Below are 21,625 nucleotides of genomic sequence, written 5' to 3'. Positions count from 1 at the left end.
GGAATTGATCCAACCACAACCTTCGTATTCCTTTATTGATCAACCTCTTCGGAGCCCAACATTGTTGGTATTTCTTAACCTCACAGATGTAGGTGCTTGTGTAGGTGATGTGAAGATGCTAGCGAAAGCCTTGCCGTGCCTTTGGCCTGTTCGACGACGACGGCGCCCATGGGCACTGTTTCCCTTCTTGGAGGCGTTGTCATGGCGTTCTTTCATATCCCTCCCCCACAGATCTCCAGGTGAAAGCCTTGTTCCGATTTTCGGATGAGCGGCGGCAGCATTACGCTTCGTGTCCTCCTTGTGGGTGTCACTTTGGAGAAGTTCCAACACATCGACGACTGTTGATGGTCTTTTTCAGTTCAAAAGATTTCATATATACCTTGTGTTCGGCAAGGCCTTCGCCTTCTTGGGTCTGCTTCATTCTTGTTGTGGGTGGCACGCTCTTCGGTTGTTTCTGCTGATGAAGTCGAAGCTGCTCGCTAATGGGGTGCGGCGACGCTTGGCAACAATGACATGTTGCAGTCTCTTCCAAGGAGTTCTAGTGCTGACCGTGTGAAGGAAATGGCTCCTCGGTGGCTTCGCTGTTGTCCATTGTTGTATGTCAGAGCTGCTTTTCGCTTTGGTGACTTTCGTGGCTTCAGTGTCGTTGCGGTTGTGAAGTCAGCGCTACTGGGTCGCTTGGGCGGCTAGCTCGGCAACGATAACACTTCTTCTGCGATGTGGGAGCTTTTGTGTCACTTTTGTGTTTAGCTTGGCAGCGACGTCCTGTGATTGGGCTCCGCCGTTGTTGTTAGTTGTGTAGCGGTGGGTTTCAGCCTATTTTCATGTAATTAACGGTGCAGTTGTATGGTTTTAGGGCCCAATTTTTCTTATAAACTGGGTCAATTCTTTTCTTCTAGACCAAAGTTCCACCTTAGGTTTTAAAAAACTAATTGTAGCAGTACTGCTTGCTTCTCTTTCCCAAGCCTGCTCCCTTGCTTCCCAGCCGAACGGCGCCGTCGTCAGCTTGTCCTTCAGCTGTTCGCCCTCACCATTCCTCTCTGAGCTCTGATACATGAAGTTACTGGTGGAGATTTTTTTGGTTTGGAAGCCTCTCGATCCATTCCATTGCTCTCTCAGTTATACACACACTTAGACATACTCAGCCCAGCATCTTCAATCCAATGCTTCATCCTAGGTAACGTTTCCAGTTCTCCCAATCTGTCTCATACACTAATGTTGTACTGGTGGTTGTTCAGTTGAGGCCCTGTTTAGTTCTCACGCAAAAACTTTTTACCCTGTCACATTGAATGTTTGGACACATGCATAGAGTATTAAATATAGAAAAAAATCTAATTACACAGATTGAGTTTTTGTGTGTCACGTCGGATATACGAACACACATTTGAAGTATTAAACGTAGTCTAATAATAAAATAAATTACAGAATCCACCTGTAAACTGCAAGACACAAATTTATTAAGCCTAATTAATCCGTCAATAGCAAATGTTTACTGTAGCACCACATTGGCAAATAATAGAGCAACTAGGCTTAAAAGATCCATGTCGCAATTTACACGCGATCTGTGTAATTAGTTTTTTCTATATTTAATACTTCACGTATGTATCCAAATATTCAATATGACAGGATGAAAAAACTTGCCGGGAGATCTAAACAGGCCCTTAGGGCATCTACAATGTGAGACATTCCTAGAATGTCCTTACTATCTGAGAACACTCGTAAGGGAACTCAGCTCGCAATGCAGGACACCCCTGGATGGGATCCTCAAAATCTGAAGCAACTTAATAGAGACACTCCAACCCACAATGGGTATCCCAGCCCACAAAGCCCCATATTTATTTTTATTACCCTACCCCTAATCTCTCTCTCCCGCCCCTCTTCTCTTTTTTTCACCGCTGCACGGGCCTCTCCCTCTCGCCGCCGCACTCGCCTCTCCCTCTCGCCGCCTCTCCCGTCGCCGGCGGCTGCGAGGACGAAGTGGAGGGCCGCCTCTCCCGTAGCCGCTCGTCGCTGTCCTCCCGGCATCCTCCCTCTGGCGCCGTTGTCGGTCGGGGGTGCCAGATCCAGCGCCGTAGTGGGCGGATCTGGGCCCCCCGCGGCCAAATCGGGAGGATACAGGGGCGGGCACAACGCCGGCGGTGGTGGGCACGGCGCTGGCGGTGGCGAGCGGCGCCCAGATCTAGTCGTCGCCGTCGCGGATCCATCGTCGTCATTGCGGATCCATCGTCGCCGTTGGAGGTCACGTGCCGCGCTGCCGGATCCATCTCTCCTCTCTCTCTCTCTCGTCGTGGGGTCGTCGCCGGATGCCGTGTGCAGCGCCGCCACCCTTCTTCCTCCGCCCGTCGCCGTCGTGGGGTCGTCACCTACTCCCAACGACGAGGGCGAGGGGTGGAACGGTAAAATGTGAGGTGGGAGCGGTGTCCATGGGACACTCACCTAGCCACGCCCTCTGCAATGCGTCTCCTAGCTCGGTGTCTCAGCAAAAGGCTGGTGAGGAACACGAACCCCAGCGAGGTGCCACGCGTCTGGCAGAGGAGACAGGTCCGGCTGAAAGCTAACGGGAGGGGAACGACCACCCATTGCTGATGGCCTTATATCCTACTAGTGTCGTTGCTTTCTCCTACAATTTGACCCTTCCATAAAATAAAAAGGAAGAAGAAAAATATCCAGTTTACTGTTATTACCAATTTACTCAACAAGATCCGTCAAGCTGTTTCTATCATTGGGGGTCAGTCAGTGATGAAGGAGAGCTTCCGGGACTATTGCCGAGCAATGGATAAACCTGTGAGAATGTTTGGCATTGATGTGAAACACAGGTGAAACACGACATAGCTCATGTTGCGTCAACTGAAAGGGTATGAGGAAAAAATTTATGTTTTCATCGATTCATTGCACTTTAGAAGTAATGATACTGATGAGGATGGTGATGGTGAGATTTTGCTTCATATTGAGGAATAATGGGGCATAGCAACACGTCTAAGTATATTCCTAAAGCCTTTTTATAAAGCTATAGTCCACCTATCTAGAATTTACTATTCTACTTCTTGTTTGGTGCTTGAATGTCTTTGGAAATTGTCCCTTGTGTTTCAAGAAAACCGACATTATAGAGTTTTAGCTTATGTTGTTCAACCTATGGAAGAAAAATTTCTCAAATACTACACTGCTATTCCACACCTTTGTTGTTTTGCTTTGGTACTTGATCCTCGTAAAAAGTTGAAGGTCATGGAGGCTGCTTTCATATCAATAGGTGATGCAATGGGTCTTGATTATTCTGAAGCTTATCAACATACTAGAGATAAGTTGTTCAGGGTTTTTTGTTTGTACTAAACTAAGTTAAGTGTTACTCTCGGGTGCCTAAGGAAACCCCACAAAAAAAAGCAAACCAAATCAAGTGTAATGAATTTGTGGAAGAAGATTAGGGGCAAGGAACAAGCCTCCTCATTAGATACAGAGCTTAACCATTACCTCAACACCAATCACACATAACATGATCAAACACTGGATGGTGAAGATGTTGATCTACTTGAGTAGTGGAAAGAGAAAGAACACACTCTTCCTGTGCTAGCTCACTTTGCACGTGGACGTTCTATTGGTTCTGGCTTTCTCTGTCTCTTCGGGCGGCGGCGCGGTGCGGCGGTGGTGGCGGGTGATCTGGCGGAGAAATGCGCGATGGGAGTGGTGGCGGCTGAATAGCGATGGGAGGGAAACGGGAGGAGGAGAGCTAGGGTTAATGCCTCTGCACGAATCTTAAAACATATCTAATGATCTAAAATTTAAAAGATGGGAGGTGAGATTTTCTGTCAATAGAAGTATAGATAGGCCGTTGTTATTTTCAACGCAATTGCTTCATCCTAGTCCATGTTTCTAAGTTCTCCTAATATGTGTTCTTGTGGTTGTTTGGTTGAGAATCAAGTGGGATCGTAACAATAATGCAAATTCCTTTATGAGTTGACATTTATTTTGTCCTACACAACAAGTTTTCTAATTTATAATATCCTACTAGCACCGTTGCTTTCTCCTACAATTTGACCCTTCCATAAAATAAAACGGAAAAAAAATCCAGTTTCTACTGCAACTTTGCAGTTCTGCAACACACTATCTAGCTAAGCTGCCGTTCCTCGACTAACCCAAGAAATGACCGGACTGTTCGCGTCCTCGGCCCTGAAATGGGCCATCGACAACATCTCCTCCCTGCTGCCGCCGGCGGCGGGGTCGAGCCAGGGCCTGGACGTGCTGGAGGAGCTCCGGAAGCTGGGGCGGACCATGCGGCGGATCCACGCCACGCTGCACGACGCGGAGCAGCGCTGGAACATCCGCGAGGAGTCCGCCAAGCTGCGGCTGGAGGAGCTCAAGGAGCTCGCCTACGACGCCGAGGACGTGGTGGAGGAGTACGAGTACGAGGTGAACCGGCGCAAGGTGGAGGCGCTCGAGCGCCTCGCCACCGTTCATGGCGGCGGCGGCGGCGGCGCCAGCAAGCGCAAGCGCGAGGAGGTAAATTAATTAATTAATTAGTCCGGTCGCTGCATCTGCTGACGAACTCTATTAGACTATCATTAGTAGGGTAGTAGCACGTTGTCTGTGCCGTGATTAGTCGTAGTATTTTATACTGATTACTACTTTTAGCTACTTTGCAAATCCCATTCAGATCTCAGGTGTCTGAAGTCTGAATCCTGAACAAACCCCCTCAAGAGGGATAAAAGCAAACAGAAAACTGTAACCCCCTCTTCCATTTTTTTTCCCCATTAGAAAGCTACAAGACAAGCACTATATTAGTATATTACTGCATTAGCTGGTTCAGTACTTTGTCCTAGCTGAATCAAAACCATCAAATGGAGTTTTCTAGTTTGGTAGTATATCGATTCCCAATGAAGTTAGCTCGAATCCTAAACAAATGTGTCTATAGGTAGAGACATGGAAAGAATAGTGAACTGTCTTCACGGCTGCACCCAGGGTTCTGGGATTCGGGCCAAAAGGTCCGAATTTCGTCCATTTCGGTGAGGTCCGAGACACAATTTCACTCCCATTTCGTCTGAATTTGGTTAAAATTGTCAAATTTGATGTTTTGTCCGAAATTTCTGAAATTCGTCCAATTCGGTGGAGCACGATTTATATTTGCAATCGGATCCCAAAACCCTGTCTGCACCATAGATGACTGAACCTCCCTCTTTCATTTCTTTTTCAAAAAAAAGGTACATGAAGAGCACTTCTCCACTGAGTCTGGAATAGTTCCAGTTCCAAGTGAGTTGGCTGACAGAACAAGAACAGTTATTCAGAGATTCTGTGAGATCAAAGACTACTGCGATAGTTTTAGTTTGTCTGATAATGATGGGGACAGAAGGATTGTCCCTGATATCAATGCTATGCGGCAGACTAGCTCTTTTGTATTTGCACCCAGAATTCTTGGAAGAGAGAAAGACATGGAGAATGTTATCGCAAAATTGCTCTCTGGGGAAGGCAGCCGTGTTGGAGGTTGCATGTCTGTTTTGGCCATTGTTGGTATGGGAGGATTGGGTAAAACAACACTGGCACAGCTTGTGTACAATGACCCAACAGTGCAGCAATCTTTCGATCTTTACGGATGGGTTTATGTCTCGGAGTGTTTTGATGTTAGCAACATAACACGCAAGATCATCAGTTCGCTAACACAGAATAATTGTGATCATATACAATCTGGAGAGCTGCAGGGGGCATTGGCAAACCGGATAAAGGACAAGAGGGTTTTCCTTGTCTTGGATGACATATGGAATGAGCGAAGCGACTACTGGGAGTTGTTGATCACACCGATGTTTGCTTCTAGGTGTTGCGATATTATAGTAACCACTCGAAATGAGAGAGTGGCAAGGTTGGTGCAAACAAAACAAATCTACAATCTAAACAGCTTAAGTCCTGATGAGAGTTGGTCATTGTTCAAGCAAACAACATTTATTGAGCAAGAAAATATCAGTCCAGCAAACCTGGTGGAGATTGCTAGGATGGTATCTGAAAAATGCAAGGGGTTACCATTGGTAATCAAGACTGTGGGGAGCATATTGCGATTTGAAACCGATGAAATTAAATGGAGGGATGTCTTACAAAGTGAGTTATGGGACTTGGAGCAGACGCAGAACGAGGTTTTGCCAGTGTTGGAGTTGAGCTACAAGCACATGCCGATATACCTGAAACAGTGCTTTGTTGCCCTTTCTCTATATCCAAAATATTATTATCTTGATGAAAACATGGTGGTTTGGTTGTGGAAACTACTTGGTTTACTTCAAAGCGATGAAATTTATAACAGGGATGAAATTGGAAAGTTATATTTCAATGAATTGGTTCAGCGATCATTGCTTCAAAGTTCTATCCATGGACAGAAGGTCATGCATGATCTTGTCCATGATCTTGCATGCTTTCTTGCAGGGGAAGAGTTCTTTAGACTTGAGGAAGATAAACAAACTGAAGTTCCACGGGGCGCTCGATACATGTCCATAATGCCAAAACCACTATCTAAGAAGAGAATTCAAATATCAAATTCCTCACAATCTCTCAGAGCCATCATAGTGATAATGGGTGATATTGATATCGTAAATCCAGAAGTGTTGTTTACGCACTGTAAGAAGCTTCGGATCATTTATGTCGTACAGGGCAGTGTTCAAAAGGCACTACTTGACTTCATAGGTGGCATGAAACTACTACGCCATCTCACTCTATCAGGGTATGAATGTGCTGCACATTTATCACGTCCTAATTCTATGTCCCAGCTATTTAACTTGCAAACCCTGAACATGCAAGCGTATACGTTACTTAAAATTGGACGCCTGGTTAACTTGCAAACTTTGCCTGAAATACATCTCATGAAATGCAGTTGCTTTGTTGACATAAGAGAGTTGAGGAATATGAACAAAATAAGGAAGTTGTGTATTCGTGGACTGCGTAATGTACCTAGTATCATACATGCAGATGAAGCTCATTTACAAAGTAAAAGGAACCTTGAGGTACTAGAGTTAGATTTTGACGAATTCTTTCTTCATAAAGATTTCGTCGAATTGAGAAGTTGTGAACATACAGAGCATCGTGACGCTAATGAAGCTGCTGTTACTCTATCCCGAGGCCAATTACTTGAGAAACTACGACCACACTGTCAAAGCCTCAAGGTACTGAGAATACAAAACTTGAACCATGGAAACTACCCCAGCTGGTTGGGCAGTGCTTCCTTTTCCAAGTTAACTGAACTGAAGTTACAGGCTTGTCAATCACAACACCTTCCAACACTTGGTGAGCTGCCTTCTCTCAAATCCCTTGATATACGCCAAATGGTGCGTGTGGAACACATTGGCCATGAGTTTTGCAGCCTTGATCGAAGATTCAAAGGGTTCCCTGCATTACGAGACTTGAGTTTTCATGGTATGAATCGATTGTCAGAGTGGTCTGGAGTGGAGGATGGTGAGTTTCCACGGTTGGAAGCCCTGTTGTTCTGGGATGCCTTTGAATTGAGGTCTCTACCATTGGTGCCCTTCTTGTCCTTGCGCGAGTTTACCCTAATTGATTGCAGAAATCTTGTTACTTTTCCTGCCTCAGCTACCCTGCAGGAGCTAAACATATCGATTTGTGAGAAACTGAAGGAACTGCCATCCCTCCCATCACTCCAGTCATTGCATCTGTTTAATTGTCCAAGCTTGGTTGCATTTGGTCACTTTCCCTCGCTCACCATCTTATATCTAGCTGATCCATTCAAAGAAGAGATACTTCACAGGTTGGTGAATTCACACTTGAGGATGGAAGAACTAACAATTTCGTCCAACACCTTGAAGTCAATATGTCTTGAGCCACAGAGCTTGCCTTCACTTAGATCGCTAGAGATAAGATGCCCTAATTTACAGTGCTGTGACACACTTGCCAGCATCAGTTCCCTCAAGAAACTAAACATAAGTGCTTGTCCACGACTTCATGTACCTAATTCGCTTCGAAGCCAGCTGGAAGAGCTGTATACTGCTGAATCGTTCTAACCATGGTACTGGTACATATCTCTTTGTCACAGTTTTGTCATTTTCGTTGCATAATTTCCGCTTAACGTCCTCTATTTTACAAGCACACATATCTGATTCGCTGTCTCATTCGAGCCAGCAGTAACTGTCTTACTGGAAGTAATCAGAACTACTCAGCTGGTTGGCAAGCAAGCCGGCTGAATGCCTGCATATATGGGCATTTCTGTTCCCATTGCTATTTGCAGTGGAGGGTTACGGGTAGTCAAAGCTCAGTATCAATGATCGGACAATGGACATTGACAAACCAGGCATGGATTATAGCATTTACGTTGTTTTTTAAAGAACACAAATAAGCATAATCTATAGTAACATTGTGTTCTACACTCTGTATCACCCTTGTTTTCATTGTCCGCTTCCATCAAGAGTCATTAGCGGCCATGCATATGGATTGAAATAGACGAAACATGGTAGCTTTTCAGATGATTAAATGACTGAACCGTTCTTGGTTTTTGGTACTTCTGTAGGAGATTTGAAACCATCCATTTGTGGTAGCACCGTAATAAACTGAAAAAACAATCTCTTATTCGTGTCGAAATTTTGCTAATAATTAGTTTTTGGTACACTCCTTTATATGTACAGGGTGTTGGAAATATAGTCATTATTCGGCAAATTTTGATCTGAAAACATATCAAAATAAACAATGACATGTGTAAAAGAAAGTGATCTATTAATAGTGGCTAAACATGAACATGCTAATAGGGATAATAGCATCTAGTAACATGTTTAACACTAAATAAGGAAAACACATACCTGGAAAACGATCTGGATCCAGAGGCGGCGGTGTTGGTGTTGCCACTGTTCCCATTCCCTCCTCCGTTACCGTTGCCATCATTCCCGGTATTGGTCGACATGATCCGGAGGTTGATGTAGAAGAAGCAGAGACGACTTGATGCAGAGGTAGCATAGCAGTCACGAGAAGGATATGCTCCCTAAAAACTTGACCACCCGTCTACCCAGTGCAGGTACTCTGGTGGGAGACAAGTGCTTAGGATCGAGGAGAACTGAAGCACAACTCAGAACCAGAAGAGCAAAGAGGTGTTTACTCTGGGAGAACTAACAGAGCGAGATAGAACAAACAGTCTTTGTCTTTAGGCTGGTGGAAGAAGATGAAGACTCACAAGAAACAGGGGCGAAGTTAGCATCAAAACAAGGGGGGTGCGCTACCATTGAGAATCTAAAAAATTTCAGTGTAACACTGTATATTCTAGTCTTTTTAAGTGAGAAATTAGGAATTTGGGGGTTCATGTACACCCCCCAAACACTATACAGCTTCGCCACTGACAAGAAAGGAATTGAAACGTTTTTTAATTAAGGGTAATCGCGATTAATGAAAACAGAGTCTCTATGTCTTGACTCAGGGAAGGGATGGAACCGTTTCTGAATTATTCGCGATTGATGGCTCTTCATGGACTCATCCATTACGGGAGTAACTTAGCAATTTAGAGACCATCACCGACCGCTCGCTCATCACCCCCTCTCACTCTCTCGGTCTCTCCCTTCCCTTTTAATCTCCAAACTCGACAAACAGGCGAGCTGCTGGACATCGCATCGCCGGCGACAAATGATGAAGAACAGTATCGGGGAGAAGAACAGAGGAAGGTGGGATGTGAGAAGGCGTGATGGAAGGTGTCTCGCTAGATGAGGACGAGGCGTGAGCCGAGGGAGGCGGAAAACGAGAAGCCGTGTTCGCTGCTGAGAAGCGTCTCACTATAAGTGGAAAAGCGTGCCAAAAAAAAAAATGGAAAAGAAGTGGAAAAGGCGTGTGTGGCGTGTTGCCGTGTGGGGCCCATTGGCCAGCTGTGTGAGGGATATATTTCCCCAATTCTGTACCGTTGCAGATATGAAAAAGGAAAACGAGATACTACTAGAATCCTTCCTCCCCCACTACTCTGTCTCCTGCTCTGCTCCTTCATCTGTTCTTCTTCTCCGATGCATATACCTCGCCGTGTCCCTCAACTCCGGCGAGCTCCGCCGCCGCGATTTGGGTTGTGACAATCTGGGTGAAGCGGGCGCAGGAGAGCGGCTCTCCTCCACTAGCTGCGACCGGGCCAGGATAGCCATAGCAGAGGTACATCATTTGTTGTTTCTTTTGTGAAACTTTCCGTTTTGAGTTGGTAGCGGGCCGTTTTCGAGCGCCGGGGGGGTGGGGGGCGACGGCGTGGCTCTCTCGCCTCCAAACTGCGGTGGTCGGGGCAACAAAGCGAGAGAGGAGTCCGAGGTCAAGCCGCCCAGTTCTGGCGTGTGCCCGGCGGCCGGCGGAGCGGATGTGGAGGCGCAGGCGGCGGTGGAGGGTGCTCGCCGGACCAAGGTGGTGGGCGGTGGCGTCTGTATCTGGCGCTCCCAGATCCAGATCCGGTGGCAGCGCGACGGGTGGAAGCGGGCGGCGCCGGCTGGGAGCAGATTGCATCCTCTCCCCTTTCCCCTCATGCTTGCTGCCGGAGCGTCCAGGTCGTCATGGGCGGCTGAGAGGTTGAGACACTAGGGCACCAACCGGTTGCGGTGGCAGGGGGAGAATGGGAGATCCTACTGCCTCTTTGGCCGCCGGCGACAGGACTACGCGGGTAATGTGGTGGGAGCGCCTGTGACTCAGCCTGTGACTGCTCCTGGCGGAAGGTGCGGTGGTGGGAGGACCGCGCGGCGAGCGAACGGTGGCGCGAGGAGGCCGGCACGCGAGCGAGCGGCGCGGGCGACGGCAGGGAGGCCGGCTTGGCCGACGTTGTGGGAGTGGCAGCAGTAGGGAGGACGGTGAAAACCTGTGTGCTACGTTCCACGTGGAGGCACGCGGAGGTTGGTCGGTGGGGGCGTTGGTACAACGGTGCCCACATGCTGAAAGGGGTTGGCCGGTGGTGGAGCAATGGAGCGTTAGCTGTCGATTGACAGGTGTAGACCTAGCCTGGTCTTGCCGGGCTGACAACGACAACACTTCGGGTGCCGTCTTCCCTTGTGGGGGCGTTGTCGAGCCGTCCCCTTATCTTTGGTGGGCTGTCTGGTTAAAACCTTGTCTTGGTTCTCTGTGAGACCTCGACGGATGGCAGTGGTGGTGCTCATCGTCACTTTCTCCCTAAAGACGTTGTCTAGGAGGCTCCCTTGTCAAAACTTGCTCAAACAACTTGTGCGAAGTCTCTCTAGCTTCCTGTGGCAGTGTCCTAGCTTATACAAGTTGGCCATGTTGGTGGGCCTTAACGGGGGAGAGCGGATCCATTCTCTCTCACCCTCTCCCCCTCAATCTCAAAGGTGTGGCTAGAGTTGAGTTCGGTGCCGATTGTTAGAGCTTGGTTTTCGTCTGTTTCGGCTATAGCTTCCCTTGTTGGTCTATGTCACGCCCAGAAATTTAGTCCAAATTTCCAGACTATTTCGTCTATTAAATCCTTGTCCAGGAATCAACCAGGGTACACAAAACGACAAGTAATAAACAGTTCCAAACATAAATAAAGCGTAAATACTTACAGAAGAGGCACTTAGTCCTCACACCGAAACAAAAACAACAGCAGCGGAAAAAGGCGATCCTAGCGGGGCTTCAGCTCCACTCCACAGACAAAACTCAACTGGGGTCTGAGCCTTGGTCTTCTAACATTGTCTTCAGCTCAGAAGCACTACACTTCTAAAAAGGGGGAACAATAGCAAGGCTAAGTACAACCACCGTACTCAGCAAGCCACACCAATGATGCAGACGTGCAAGGGGATACAAGGACGGCTTGTGGCTATTTGCATAAAGGCAGTTGTAAAACATTTCATTGAGCAAATCAGTAAAACTGTTGAGTAATTAAGGTAATATTAAATCTCCACTGATCAATGCTACACCACGTTGAACAGGCCCAACCAACCCGCCTGAACTACAGTGCATTGGGTCGATTTATTAAGTGTGGGACTAATCACGGTGAATCTGGTCGATCGCCCATAACCGCAGGCACAGCTATTCGAATAGTTTTACTTTGGCCAGAGGTGCACAACTGTACCCACAAGACACAATCCACTGGCATGTCACTGCGTCATCATTCGCCCATGATGAACACGTCACCATGTCGAGTGATTGTGATAAGACCCTTCATATAACCCCCTCTAACCAATCGCACCACACCTCAGGTTTCGCCCCCGCCCCCAGCAGGCAACAGGCAGCCCCCCCTCGTGCCACAGTGAATCCGGAAGCCGATCAACCGAACACCCCGGCCGACCCAACTCCATCACGCTCACCTTAGCCTGGGAACGTCAGCCAGAGGAAATCTATACTTCAAGTCAGGCAGTTACCCATTCTCGCTTGTGGCAAGCGTTGTATGTCTTCCAGTGCATCCCGTGAACCGGTCCTTAATTGCCATGGAGGAGATGGGTTCCCAACCCAAACAAACGAATGGATCCTTAATGATGTAAAATAATGGGTTAAGTGATTTAAATGAAAATCGACGGTCAAATTTCTCTATTTTATTAGAGTGCCACGTGACGACTTGAGAGTGTTCATAAGGTGTCACGTGATGGTTTAGCAGCTTTTGTAGGAAGTTTAATGGACTATCGATTATGGTTATCAAGCTATCTAACTATTGAAATTTTTTACATAATGTTGTTTAGATACATATGTATGTATGTATCTGCATGTTCATACATACATGTTGTTAAGGGGTGGAACGCCTTTTCCATTTTTATATTGCTAAGATAAATCTAACAGTAGAAAATAATTGGTCTACCATATTTAAGTGGGAATCGATGGTTTTTTGTTTTTCTCTTCGTAATTTCTATGATTTTCTCTAATTTATTGGAGTCTTACTTGGCAGCTTAGGAGCTTATTTGGCTATCGGTTATTAAAACAAAAAGGAAGTAATTATTAAGACTGTGGTTCCACGTGACAATTTTTTTAATCAAAATATAGGTAATATGGATGTTGTATTTTTCATAGATAAGATACATCATATGTTTTATAAAGTTTTAAATAGTGAATAACTGAAGAAAATAAGGGGGTAAAGATTGATAGCTTCTTTTTCAACCGTAGGTGCAAACATGCATATATACATGTTTTTTTAAAATTTTTTCTGACGAATAGTCTATACATATTATGCTTATTTCGTTAGTCTTTGGCAAACATTGTGTAGGTATTTTTCCTTATGTATGCATGTACGTGTGTGGATATTGGCCGGTAAGGGATGCGTGGATGTGGGCCAGTGGGGATAGGAGAGGAAGGTGGAAAAAACAATTCTAATGGTAATTAAAAATAGTGGGTCTAGTTGTTTATTAAAGTGCCATGTGGCGGTTTAGGAGTGTTTGTAAGACTCCCACGTGGCGTCTTAGGAACGTTTGTAGGCAGTTTCATGGACTTTTAGTATATAATAATAAAAGATAATAGGTAGATAGATGGATCATCACACTATCTGGTGTTGATCGTTTAAAAAAACATGAATCAGTATGAGAGGTCTTTGTTCAAACGAAAAACACATGGTAGAGTTCCAATGGGCAAAATAGCATAATCAAGGTGTTCAAGGAACAATAAGGATATATTTGCATTGACAATGTCTAAATTCATACCTGCTATGTATACGGGTTTTCAAAGTTAAAGTCTGTACATGAATATATTTTGTTCCAAACAAACCAAGCTAGTTTTGATATTTCAGTATGTACCTTGATAGGTCATAAATTTTAGAGTGTATGATAGGAGTGAAACCCTTGGTAATTAGTATGGCTTACAGAAAAGAGAAAGGACAAATCTAGAGCAGCTGCAACTAACATGTTTAATATGTAGCTTGATGTTTAATAGTCAGCTCCAATTGTTCAAAACATTTTGCCTGAGAAAGCAAATTGCAGTGTGGAAAAGAAGTATCGCTCAGCAAAGGCATGCAAAGCAAGCACTGCGCAAGATCTGTTTGATGGTCTCAAAACAAATTGATCATATGCAAACCTGCAAATTGCAATATAAATTAGTGCAAATGTATTAGGAGATTAGGACGTATGCAGCATAAACCAAAATATATGCGTCACAGACAATCAGGAACTTGTCAAATACTTGTAAGTTGATGGCAGCAAACCTCTTCATATCTTGTCATCTGAGGCAAATCTAGGATATATGGCCAAAAATTGGCGTGGCCACAAACTCTGCAGTAAAAACAGACTCTGCAAGCCAAAGCCAAACCGGTATATACAGAAGGCCAAGTGTAGGTATACAATAATGCAAGCTAAGAAGAGGTAAACAGCATTGGATGAACACACGACTTCTAAAAAAGATGTAGGAATGCTGAAAGTTTGGATATATATACCTCAAGAGTTTGGAAACCTTGTAACCTTTGATTGATTAATAATAGAGTTCAGAAAGTAATTCTTTTGACCTCACAAAATCCTGTTAAAAATGCGTCATTCTATTTAATATATGTAGGCACCAAGATTTGAACCCTAACTGGTGGAGTCGTGTCCCGCACCTCTGGCGCTTACCTTGTGAGTTCGTAAAGTAATTCATTGTCTTGCGGATACCAAATCATTTGCTTGACGGTCATGCATATTCCTTGCTTTGAAAGGAAATAGTAATGCTATTAATAATTGAAGCAAGAGCACCATAGTCCATAGACATCCCCTTAAAAAAATAGCAACATAGACAGACACGAAAATCCAATTCATGTATACCATGAAAAAGCATATCCTTCTGCACCAAAAGTTTAACATGTTGTTTAAGTACTCTGTATTTATCTTGTAGCCTGCAGGTCAATTTGCTTGAGTCTCCACTCTCCAGGTTTCAGTGCAGCGATAATCTCCTAAAATTGTTCTGGGCCAAGGATCCAGCTGCTGTTGGACAGTAGGATGGAGGTCGTGACAGGGGCGATGCACACCCTCCTGCCGAAGCTGGACACCCTACTGACGGGCGAATACAACCTGCAGAGAGGCCTGACGGGCGAGATCAAATGTCTCAAAGCTGAGCTGGAGATAATGCAAGCTGCCCTCGTGAGGGTGTCCGAGGCACAGATGACTGACAACATGGTCAAGATCTGGGCGAGGAGTGTGCGGGAGATATCCTATGACATTGAGGATATCATCGACACATTCATGGTTCATGTCGAAGCTCAGCCATCAGCGAGGCTGCGTGGAATTAAAGGATTCTTTATTAGGAGTCTTGGTTTATTGACAAGGGCAAAAATGCGCCGTCGAATCGCCATTGACATCAAAGGCATAAAGGTACTTGTCAAGGAGGTGGCTGAGCGGCGTGACAGGTATAGGATTGATGTTGTCATTGACCAACCTATGGCTCAAGCTATTGACACTCGCTTGCATGGTATGTACGAAGAAACAACAAGACTTGTTGCGATCAGTGGCCCAACAGATGAGTTATCAAGCCTGCTGATGGAGCGAGAAGGCACGTCCAAGCGCCAGCTCAAAGTGGTATCCATTGTTGGAGTTGGTGGTTTAGGCAAGACTACTCTTGCTAACGTGACATATCAACGGCTCAGGCATCAATTTGACTGTGATGCTTTTGTTTCTGTGTCCCTTAAGCCTGATTTGAAGAGGATCCTAAGCAGCTTACTCCGCCAAGTCAGTGAAGAAGATTACACTAACATTGAAACATGGGAAGCTGAGGAACTCATCAACAGAATTATGCGAGTTCTTGTTGATAAGAGGTAATGCACTGATCATTAATTATATCCTTGTCATACCTAAATAAAACTTTAAGTTATCCTTTCAGACATTGAATACAGAGAAGGTAAATGGTTAACGAAAGTTAAACATAAATAATTCAAAAAGGTCTGTGTGCTCCATGAAAAACTCACTAGCACAAATATTTGTTGTTTCTGAAATGCTATGTCGGAGTTTGATTTTTACAAATAGTAAATTGTACTATACACTTAACAAAAGCACGGCAAGACCACTAAACAATAATTTTTATGTCATCTGACGTAGACCTACTTATTAACGTTGTAAAAGCAGGTATATTGTTATAATCGATGATATATGGGATGAATCAGCATGGAAATATATCAAATGTGCACTGGTTGAGAACAATTGTGGCAGCAGAATAATCACAACAACTCGTTCAGTTAATGTTGCCATGTCATGCTGCTCAGATATTGATGGTACTGTCTACAAACTAAAACCACTATTGCATGATGACTCGAAGCAGTTGTTCTACAAAAGAGTATTTGGAAGTGAACATGGGTGTCATCCGGAACTGAAAGAAACATCTGAGAAAATTTTAAAGAAATGCGGGGGAGTGCCATTAGCCATCATCACTATAGCCAGCCTATTGGCAAATAAACCACGAAACATAAGTGAGTGGAACAGTGTGCACAATTTCATTGGCTCTGGACTTGAAAAAGGCTTCAGCATGGAAAACATGCGCCAGATTTTGTCTATCAGTTATAATGATTTACCTTCAATCCTGAAGCCCTGTTTGTTGTATCTTAGTGTTTTTCCTGAAGATTACAGTATTCCGACAGATCAGTTGGTACGAAGATGGATAGCTGAAGGCTTTGTCCATGGACAACATGATACTGTCTCTCTGCTTCAACTAGGATTTTCATACTTTTTTGAGCTCATTAATAGAAGCATGATTCAACCAGAACATCTAACCGATTATGAATCTTGTCGTGTCCATGATATGGTGTTAGATCTCATCAAATCCCTTTCAACTGAAGAAAATTTTGTCACTACATTTGATGGATACCAGCATGCAGATCTTCCAGAGAAGGTTCGCCGGTTATCACTCCAAAATAACGAAGAAGGGCACAATTTAACAGATGCAACATTGAATTTGTCACATTTGAGATCAGTTATTGTCTTCCCTGGCGCTACTAACTTGATGCCACCTCTTTCAAACCTCCCGGTTTTGCGAGTATTGGATGTTGAGCATTGCCGTGACCTGGAGAATCATCACATTGCTGGTGTTGAGAAATTGTTTCATTTGAGGTACTTGGGACTAAGGGATACGAATGTCACAAAACTCCCAAAAGAAGTTGGTAACCTGCATTGCTTGCACACATTGGACTTGAGTCACACCTCCATAACTGAACTGCCATCAACGGCTATTAGATTAAAACAATTGGTGCGCCTCTATATTGAAGATTCAGTGAAGCTGCCAAAGGGCATTGGGAAATTAAAGTTACTACAGGTGCTGTCATCTATTGGCGTGAGCAGCTCGCCAGACATTGTTGGCGAGCTAGGCTATTTAACTGAGCTGAGAGTTCTCCATATCTCGTTGATTAGTGGTACTGGTACATGGTGCAAGAGCTACGAGAAACCTTTACTTGATTCCATGTTCAAACTGCAGAAAATCCAAGAGCTACATATTCAATCTTTTGGAGTGCCCACAGATTTCATTGCAGATTTGGGATGGTTTCCGCAACACCTAAAAGATTTTTTAGGCGGTGGCATATCCAGATTGCCAAGCTGGATGAACTCCTCTCTCTCAAACCTGTACCAAATAAACATGTCACTCTACATACTACGGCAGGAGGACCTCCAGAATCTTGGGCTCATACCAATTCTACGCTATCTTTATCTTAGCATAGTCGAAATTGAATCCACAGAAGAAAGGCTGGTCATTGGCACAGGTAGTTCGCAGTTTCAGTGCCTATATCATCTTAGCTTTGACAGTTGTCGTGCAATGGGCCTCATGTTTGTACAAGGAGCTTTGCCAAACCTTGTAAGTCTTGATATTACGCTCAGGGCTCGGGAGACGAAGGACTTGTACGGAGATTTTAATATTGGATTGGAGAACCTCTGTTCTGTTAGGAAAGTATCTGTTAAAATTCGCTGTACCAGTTGCAGGAGATGTGAGGTGGACAGTGCAGAAGCTGACATAAGGAAGGCAATCGTCAATAATCCCAACAATCCAATGTTTGATATCACCAGATGTTATGAATATGAATTGGATGAGGAGCAACACCACGACAACTTGGAAGCAATTGAAGAAGAAGAGCAGTTACAGGTAATTAATCAATTAGTTTTGTATAGCAACTGCGAACCATTGACTATTTAATTATCAAACTTTGTTAATTTGATTGCATTTTCCTTGCATTTAATCTTTCTAAAAGAATTTCTAGTATCCACCCACTGGCATACCCATCTCCAATCTCCATAACTTTGTGCAATTATCAAGTGTAGAAATGAAAATTTGCTACCTACCTAGATTATTGTACTTTTAAATTAAATTACGAGCCAACTAGTGTTCTACACCAAAAACATATTCCTGATCATTTACTCCTCCCTTTGAGTAGCATTGTACAGTGGGGAATAATCATTCCTGCTTACTGGCAGTAACCATGTTTCATGGGACATAATCTGGTTAAAAAAAGTTGGCAATTTATTAGGGGGCAGAGGGTATATTAGAATAGTTTTTATAAAACTTGATGTTAATTTTATAAACAGAAAGGAACATATTTTTTAAACAAACAGAAAACTTGAATTCACAAATTCAAGCCAGTTTTTTCCCCAATGAAATTGGTTAACATACAATCATGACTATTTTTTTCCCTAGTGCCCCATTTTTAAATAATTTATTACTTCATTTTTAAATATATGACACGATTGACTTTTTGATATGGTGTTTGATCATTCATTTCATTTAAAAATTTAGTGCAAATATGTAAAATTATAAGTCTTTAGTTTGGTGAGAAAATAAATCATAACAAAATAAGTGATACAAAGTTTTTTAATATGTCGACGAATAGTTACACATCATTTTAAGTCATCAAATCGTACGTTCAAAAACATAGTAATTGGATAACATGGTCGTTGCCATCATTATTGTTGAACTTATAACCAAACATTTAGTATTTTTTACCTAATTTTTGCTCCATCTGTTGCAATCAGAGCATGCCTCAACGAGTTGGACCATGGGGTGGAGAAGGCAATAGGAATCATGACATAGTGGTGGCACCTTGGCGTATGGAGTGTGTGAAAGTCTCTTGGGGCCAAGTTGTCGATGGGATTGGATTTTCTTATTTGGATAAAAATGGGAAGCAACACACCACACCTCTATGGGGTGGTGTGGGTGGGAGTGTCCGAATGGTATGTCATTTTTCTAGAAAAACAAGTATTCTCGTGTTGAGTAAAAATTCATTTCCTAGGCAAACAAGCTGTCTGTTCCTTTCTTTATGACTTTATAACTGTACCCTAATTAAAAGTTTGATGATACAGTATCCACCGTATATATAGGGGTCTAGCATGCTGTATAAGCAAATTGTGCTTAACCTATAAACTCCAATATCCACCCTGATGATTTTCCCTCCTATATTCGCAGATTCATCTTGATCCTTCAGAGATTGTGACAGAGGTTTCTGGAACATGTGGTCCATTTTCTCAATTTCCCAGTGTAGTAACATCACTTCAACTTGTGACCAATTTACGGAGCTATGGACCATTTGGACAGGCAAAAGGAACAAAATTTCGCACTCGTGTGAAGCAAAACGGCAGTATTGTTGGCTTCTTTGGACGGTCAACAATCTACCTTGACGCTATTGGTGTTTACGTTCGACCTTAGTTTCGATCTTCGAGCATTTCCATCTACCTAAATATGTTGTGCTTGTAGCTTCCAATTTTTTGTTGGTTGTATTGCAAGTTGGAGATGTCTCCTTTTTATGGTGATGACCCAAACATTGAACAAACTTTCTGTAAATGATATTTATCACCTGTCATTAATTGATACGTCCAATGTATTAGGACACCATTAGGATATTAATGCAAAACATAAATTTTCTGTTGTGTACACCAAGGAATACATTTCTATTGTTAGGACACCGGATAAATTTTCTGCCAGCCTACCAAGTTCCGAAAGCAGCTTCCACTCATGAAGACACCATATAAGACAGAAAAGAAAATAAATGTTATTGTGGGTGGAGATTTTGGGTACCCCATACTCACAAGGCATAGTTATCCGACTAGTTATAGGGGATAACTTATATCTATAGAATATGTAACAGATTAAGGCTTGGGTATTACGTTTTCTTGTATATTATGGAACAACCTAAAGTACTGGTTTGATAATGTTGTAAAGTAGATTTAGAAAACCGATACCGTATTGGTTAAGGTTTCTATCTTATAATCCTGCCCCCCATCCTATATAAGGTGGGCAGGAGGCCCTCTAGGGGGCATGACACACAACCAGATCATCAGATCTATACTACATCCAATGGATTCAAATCCCCAAACAGGAGTAGGGTATTACCTCTCATTGAGAGGGCCTGAACCTGTCTAAATGCTTGTCTCCGCATCCATCCACTTTTAGATCTCGTGCGCTACCCTCTTTATATTGCCGAAATATTGTTTCGACAGTTGGCGCACCAGGTAGGGGTGTGTCGAGTTCCTCATCGAGAAGTGTGATGGAACTAATCTTAGAAATCACCGGCGTGGTTTTTGGTCCAAGATCCAACTCAACCGGGAAGATCAATCTCGTCGAATTCGATGGACATACTCTCTGAGTCACGGGAGTTTTCCTTCCAATCTATTACTCATTATTTACCAAATTGATTTCTAATTACACACATTGATGTGCCGCCCAAATTTTTGTTAACATGCATGTATTGGCTGTTGATGAGATCCGCCGGCTACCTCCTGCGATGGCGTCATGCCAAAGGACCATCAAGCTAGCTAGCCGTCGGCTACAGGGGCAGATGCACATATGCAGTGGTGTTTAATTTTTTGGATCGCCTATGCCGAGCTGACCGGCACCATCTTCCGATCAAATCAATCTAACATAGAGAATAATCGGGTTTGTTGTTCCAACCTATAGTTATTTGATTGGTTTTTAATCACCCAGATTGATCTCTGTTGTTTTTTTTATATGTTGCGTTCATATACCGGTGGCAATTGAGCTCAAGCTAGCGGCCAACTGGGACATGACGCCCGACAGCATGGATGCTTCTGACATTCATGCCCGTATGAGATTGATTTAAAAATCAATCAACACACATGATTTACCTAATCATGGCGTAAAGCATGTTTATTTTTTTATAACTAACTAAATTGGTTTGTTGTGTTGTCCTGCATGCATGCCGATTCGCGGATTGCCTGATTAGTCCTAGCGACACACCGTACAAGACCAACTGCCAACTTTCTCCGTCTCGGAGTCCGTCCAGTCGAGGAGATCAATCTCGGCGTCCACGTCTTCATCGACCAGCCACCTCGTCCGCCATCTACTGGTATCCTCGCCTACACGGTTGGATGGCTACACCACCATTGTCGGGCATCAACATCTTCACCGACCAGCCGCCTCGTCCGCCACCGACTGGTGTTTCCGCCTACACAGTTGGTTGGTCACACCACCGTTGTTGGGCCTCTACGTCTTCACTGACCGGCCGCCTCATTCGCCGCCGACAAGTGTTTCCGCCTACACGGTTGGTTGATCACACCACCGTTGTTGGGCCTCTATGTCTTCACTGACCGGCCTGCCTCCATCGCCGCCAATTGGTGTTCTCGCCTACACGGTTGGTTGGTCATACCACCGTTCATGGGCGTCCATGTCTTCACTGACCGGACTCCTCATCCGCCGCCGACTGGTGTTTTCGCCTATACGGTTGCTGAACTCCGCCGCCGTTGATGGGCGTCTACATCTTCACTACCGGCCTGCCTCTGTCGCCGCCGATTGGTGTCCTCGCCTACACGGTTGGTTGGTCACATCACCGTTTATGGGCGTCCATATCTTCACCGAC

The 21,625-nt window shown here is 44.2% G+C and overlaps 1 protein-coding gene across 11 annotated transcripts; it reads left to right on the top strand.

Annotated features, from left to right (window-relative positions):
- Window positions 1-3,816: 3,816 nt before the first annotated feature.
- Window positions 3,817-19,669, top strand: LOC127755024 (disease resistance protein RGA5-like). 11 transcript variants are annotated; one of them, XM_052280653.1, is made up of 6 exons: window positions 9,853-10,086; window positions 14,368-14,426; window positions 14,683-15,598; window positions 15,906-17,904; window positions 18,789-18,986; window positions 19,219-19,669. In XM_052280653.1, exons 3-6 carry the CDS (start codon window positions 14,787-14,789, stop codon window positions 19,456-19,458), a joined length of 3,249 nt encoding a protein of 1,082 aa, XP_052136613.1. In that variant the 5' UTR covers window positions 9,853-10,086; window positions 14,368-14,426; window positions 14,683-14,786; the 3' UTR covers window positions 19,459-19,669. The 11 variants fall into 11 exon arrangements, with proteins under 11 accessions (XP_052136623.1, XP_052136621.1, XP_052136619.1 ...); XM_052280654.1 differs by lacking the exons at window positions 9,853-10,086; window positions 14,368-14,426 and adding an exon at window positions 7,897-7,984; XM_052280652.1 differs by lacking the exon at window positions 14,368-14,426.
- Window positions 19,670-21,625: the final 1,956 nt, after the last annotated feature.

This window comes from Oryza glaberrima, chromosome 11 (genome assembly GCF_000147395.1).
Source record: "Oryza glaberrima chromosome 11, OglaRS2, whole genome shotgun sequence".
Classification (NCBI taxonomy): Eukaryota; Viridiplantae; Streptophyta; class Magnoliopsida; order Poales; family Poaceae; genus Oryza; species Oryza glaberrima.
The sequence above is the reverse complement of the archived record's forward strand: the minus strand, read 5'-3'. Positions and strand labels throughout refer to the sequence as shown.

What these genes read in the sequence shown, in the direction of transcription:
- LOC127755024 (XM_052280654.1), top strand. Translation starts at nt 14,787, where the DNA reads ATGGAGGTCGTGACAGGGGCGATGCACACCCTCCTGCCGAAGCTGGAC. An exon ending in AAGAAGAAGAGCAGTTACAG is followed by an intron (nt 17,905 to 18,788) that starts GTAATTAATCAA and finishes TGTTGCAATCAG; the next exon opens with AGCATGCCTCAACGAGTTGG. An exon ending in TGGGTGGGAGTGTCCGAATG is followed by an intron (nt 18,987 to 19,218) that starts GTATGTCATTTT and finishes CTATATTCGCAG; the next exon opens with ATTCATCTTGATCCTTCAGA.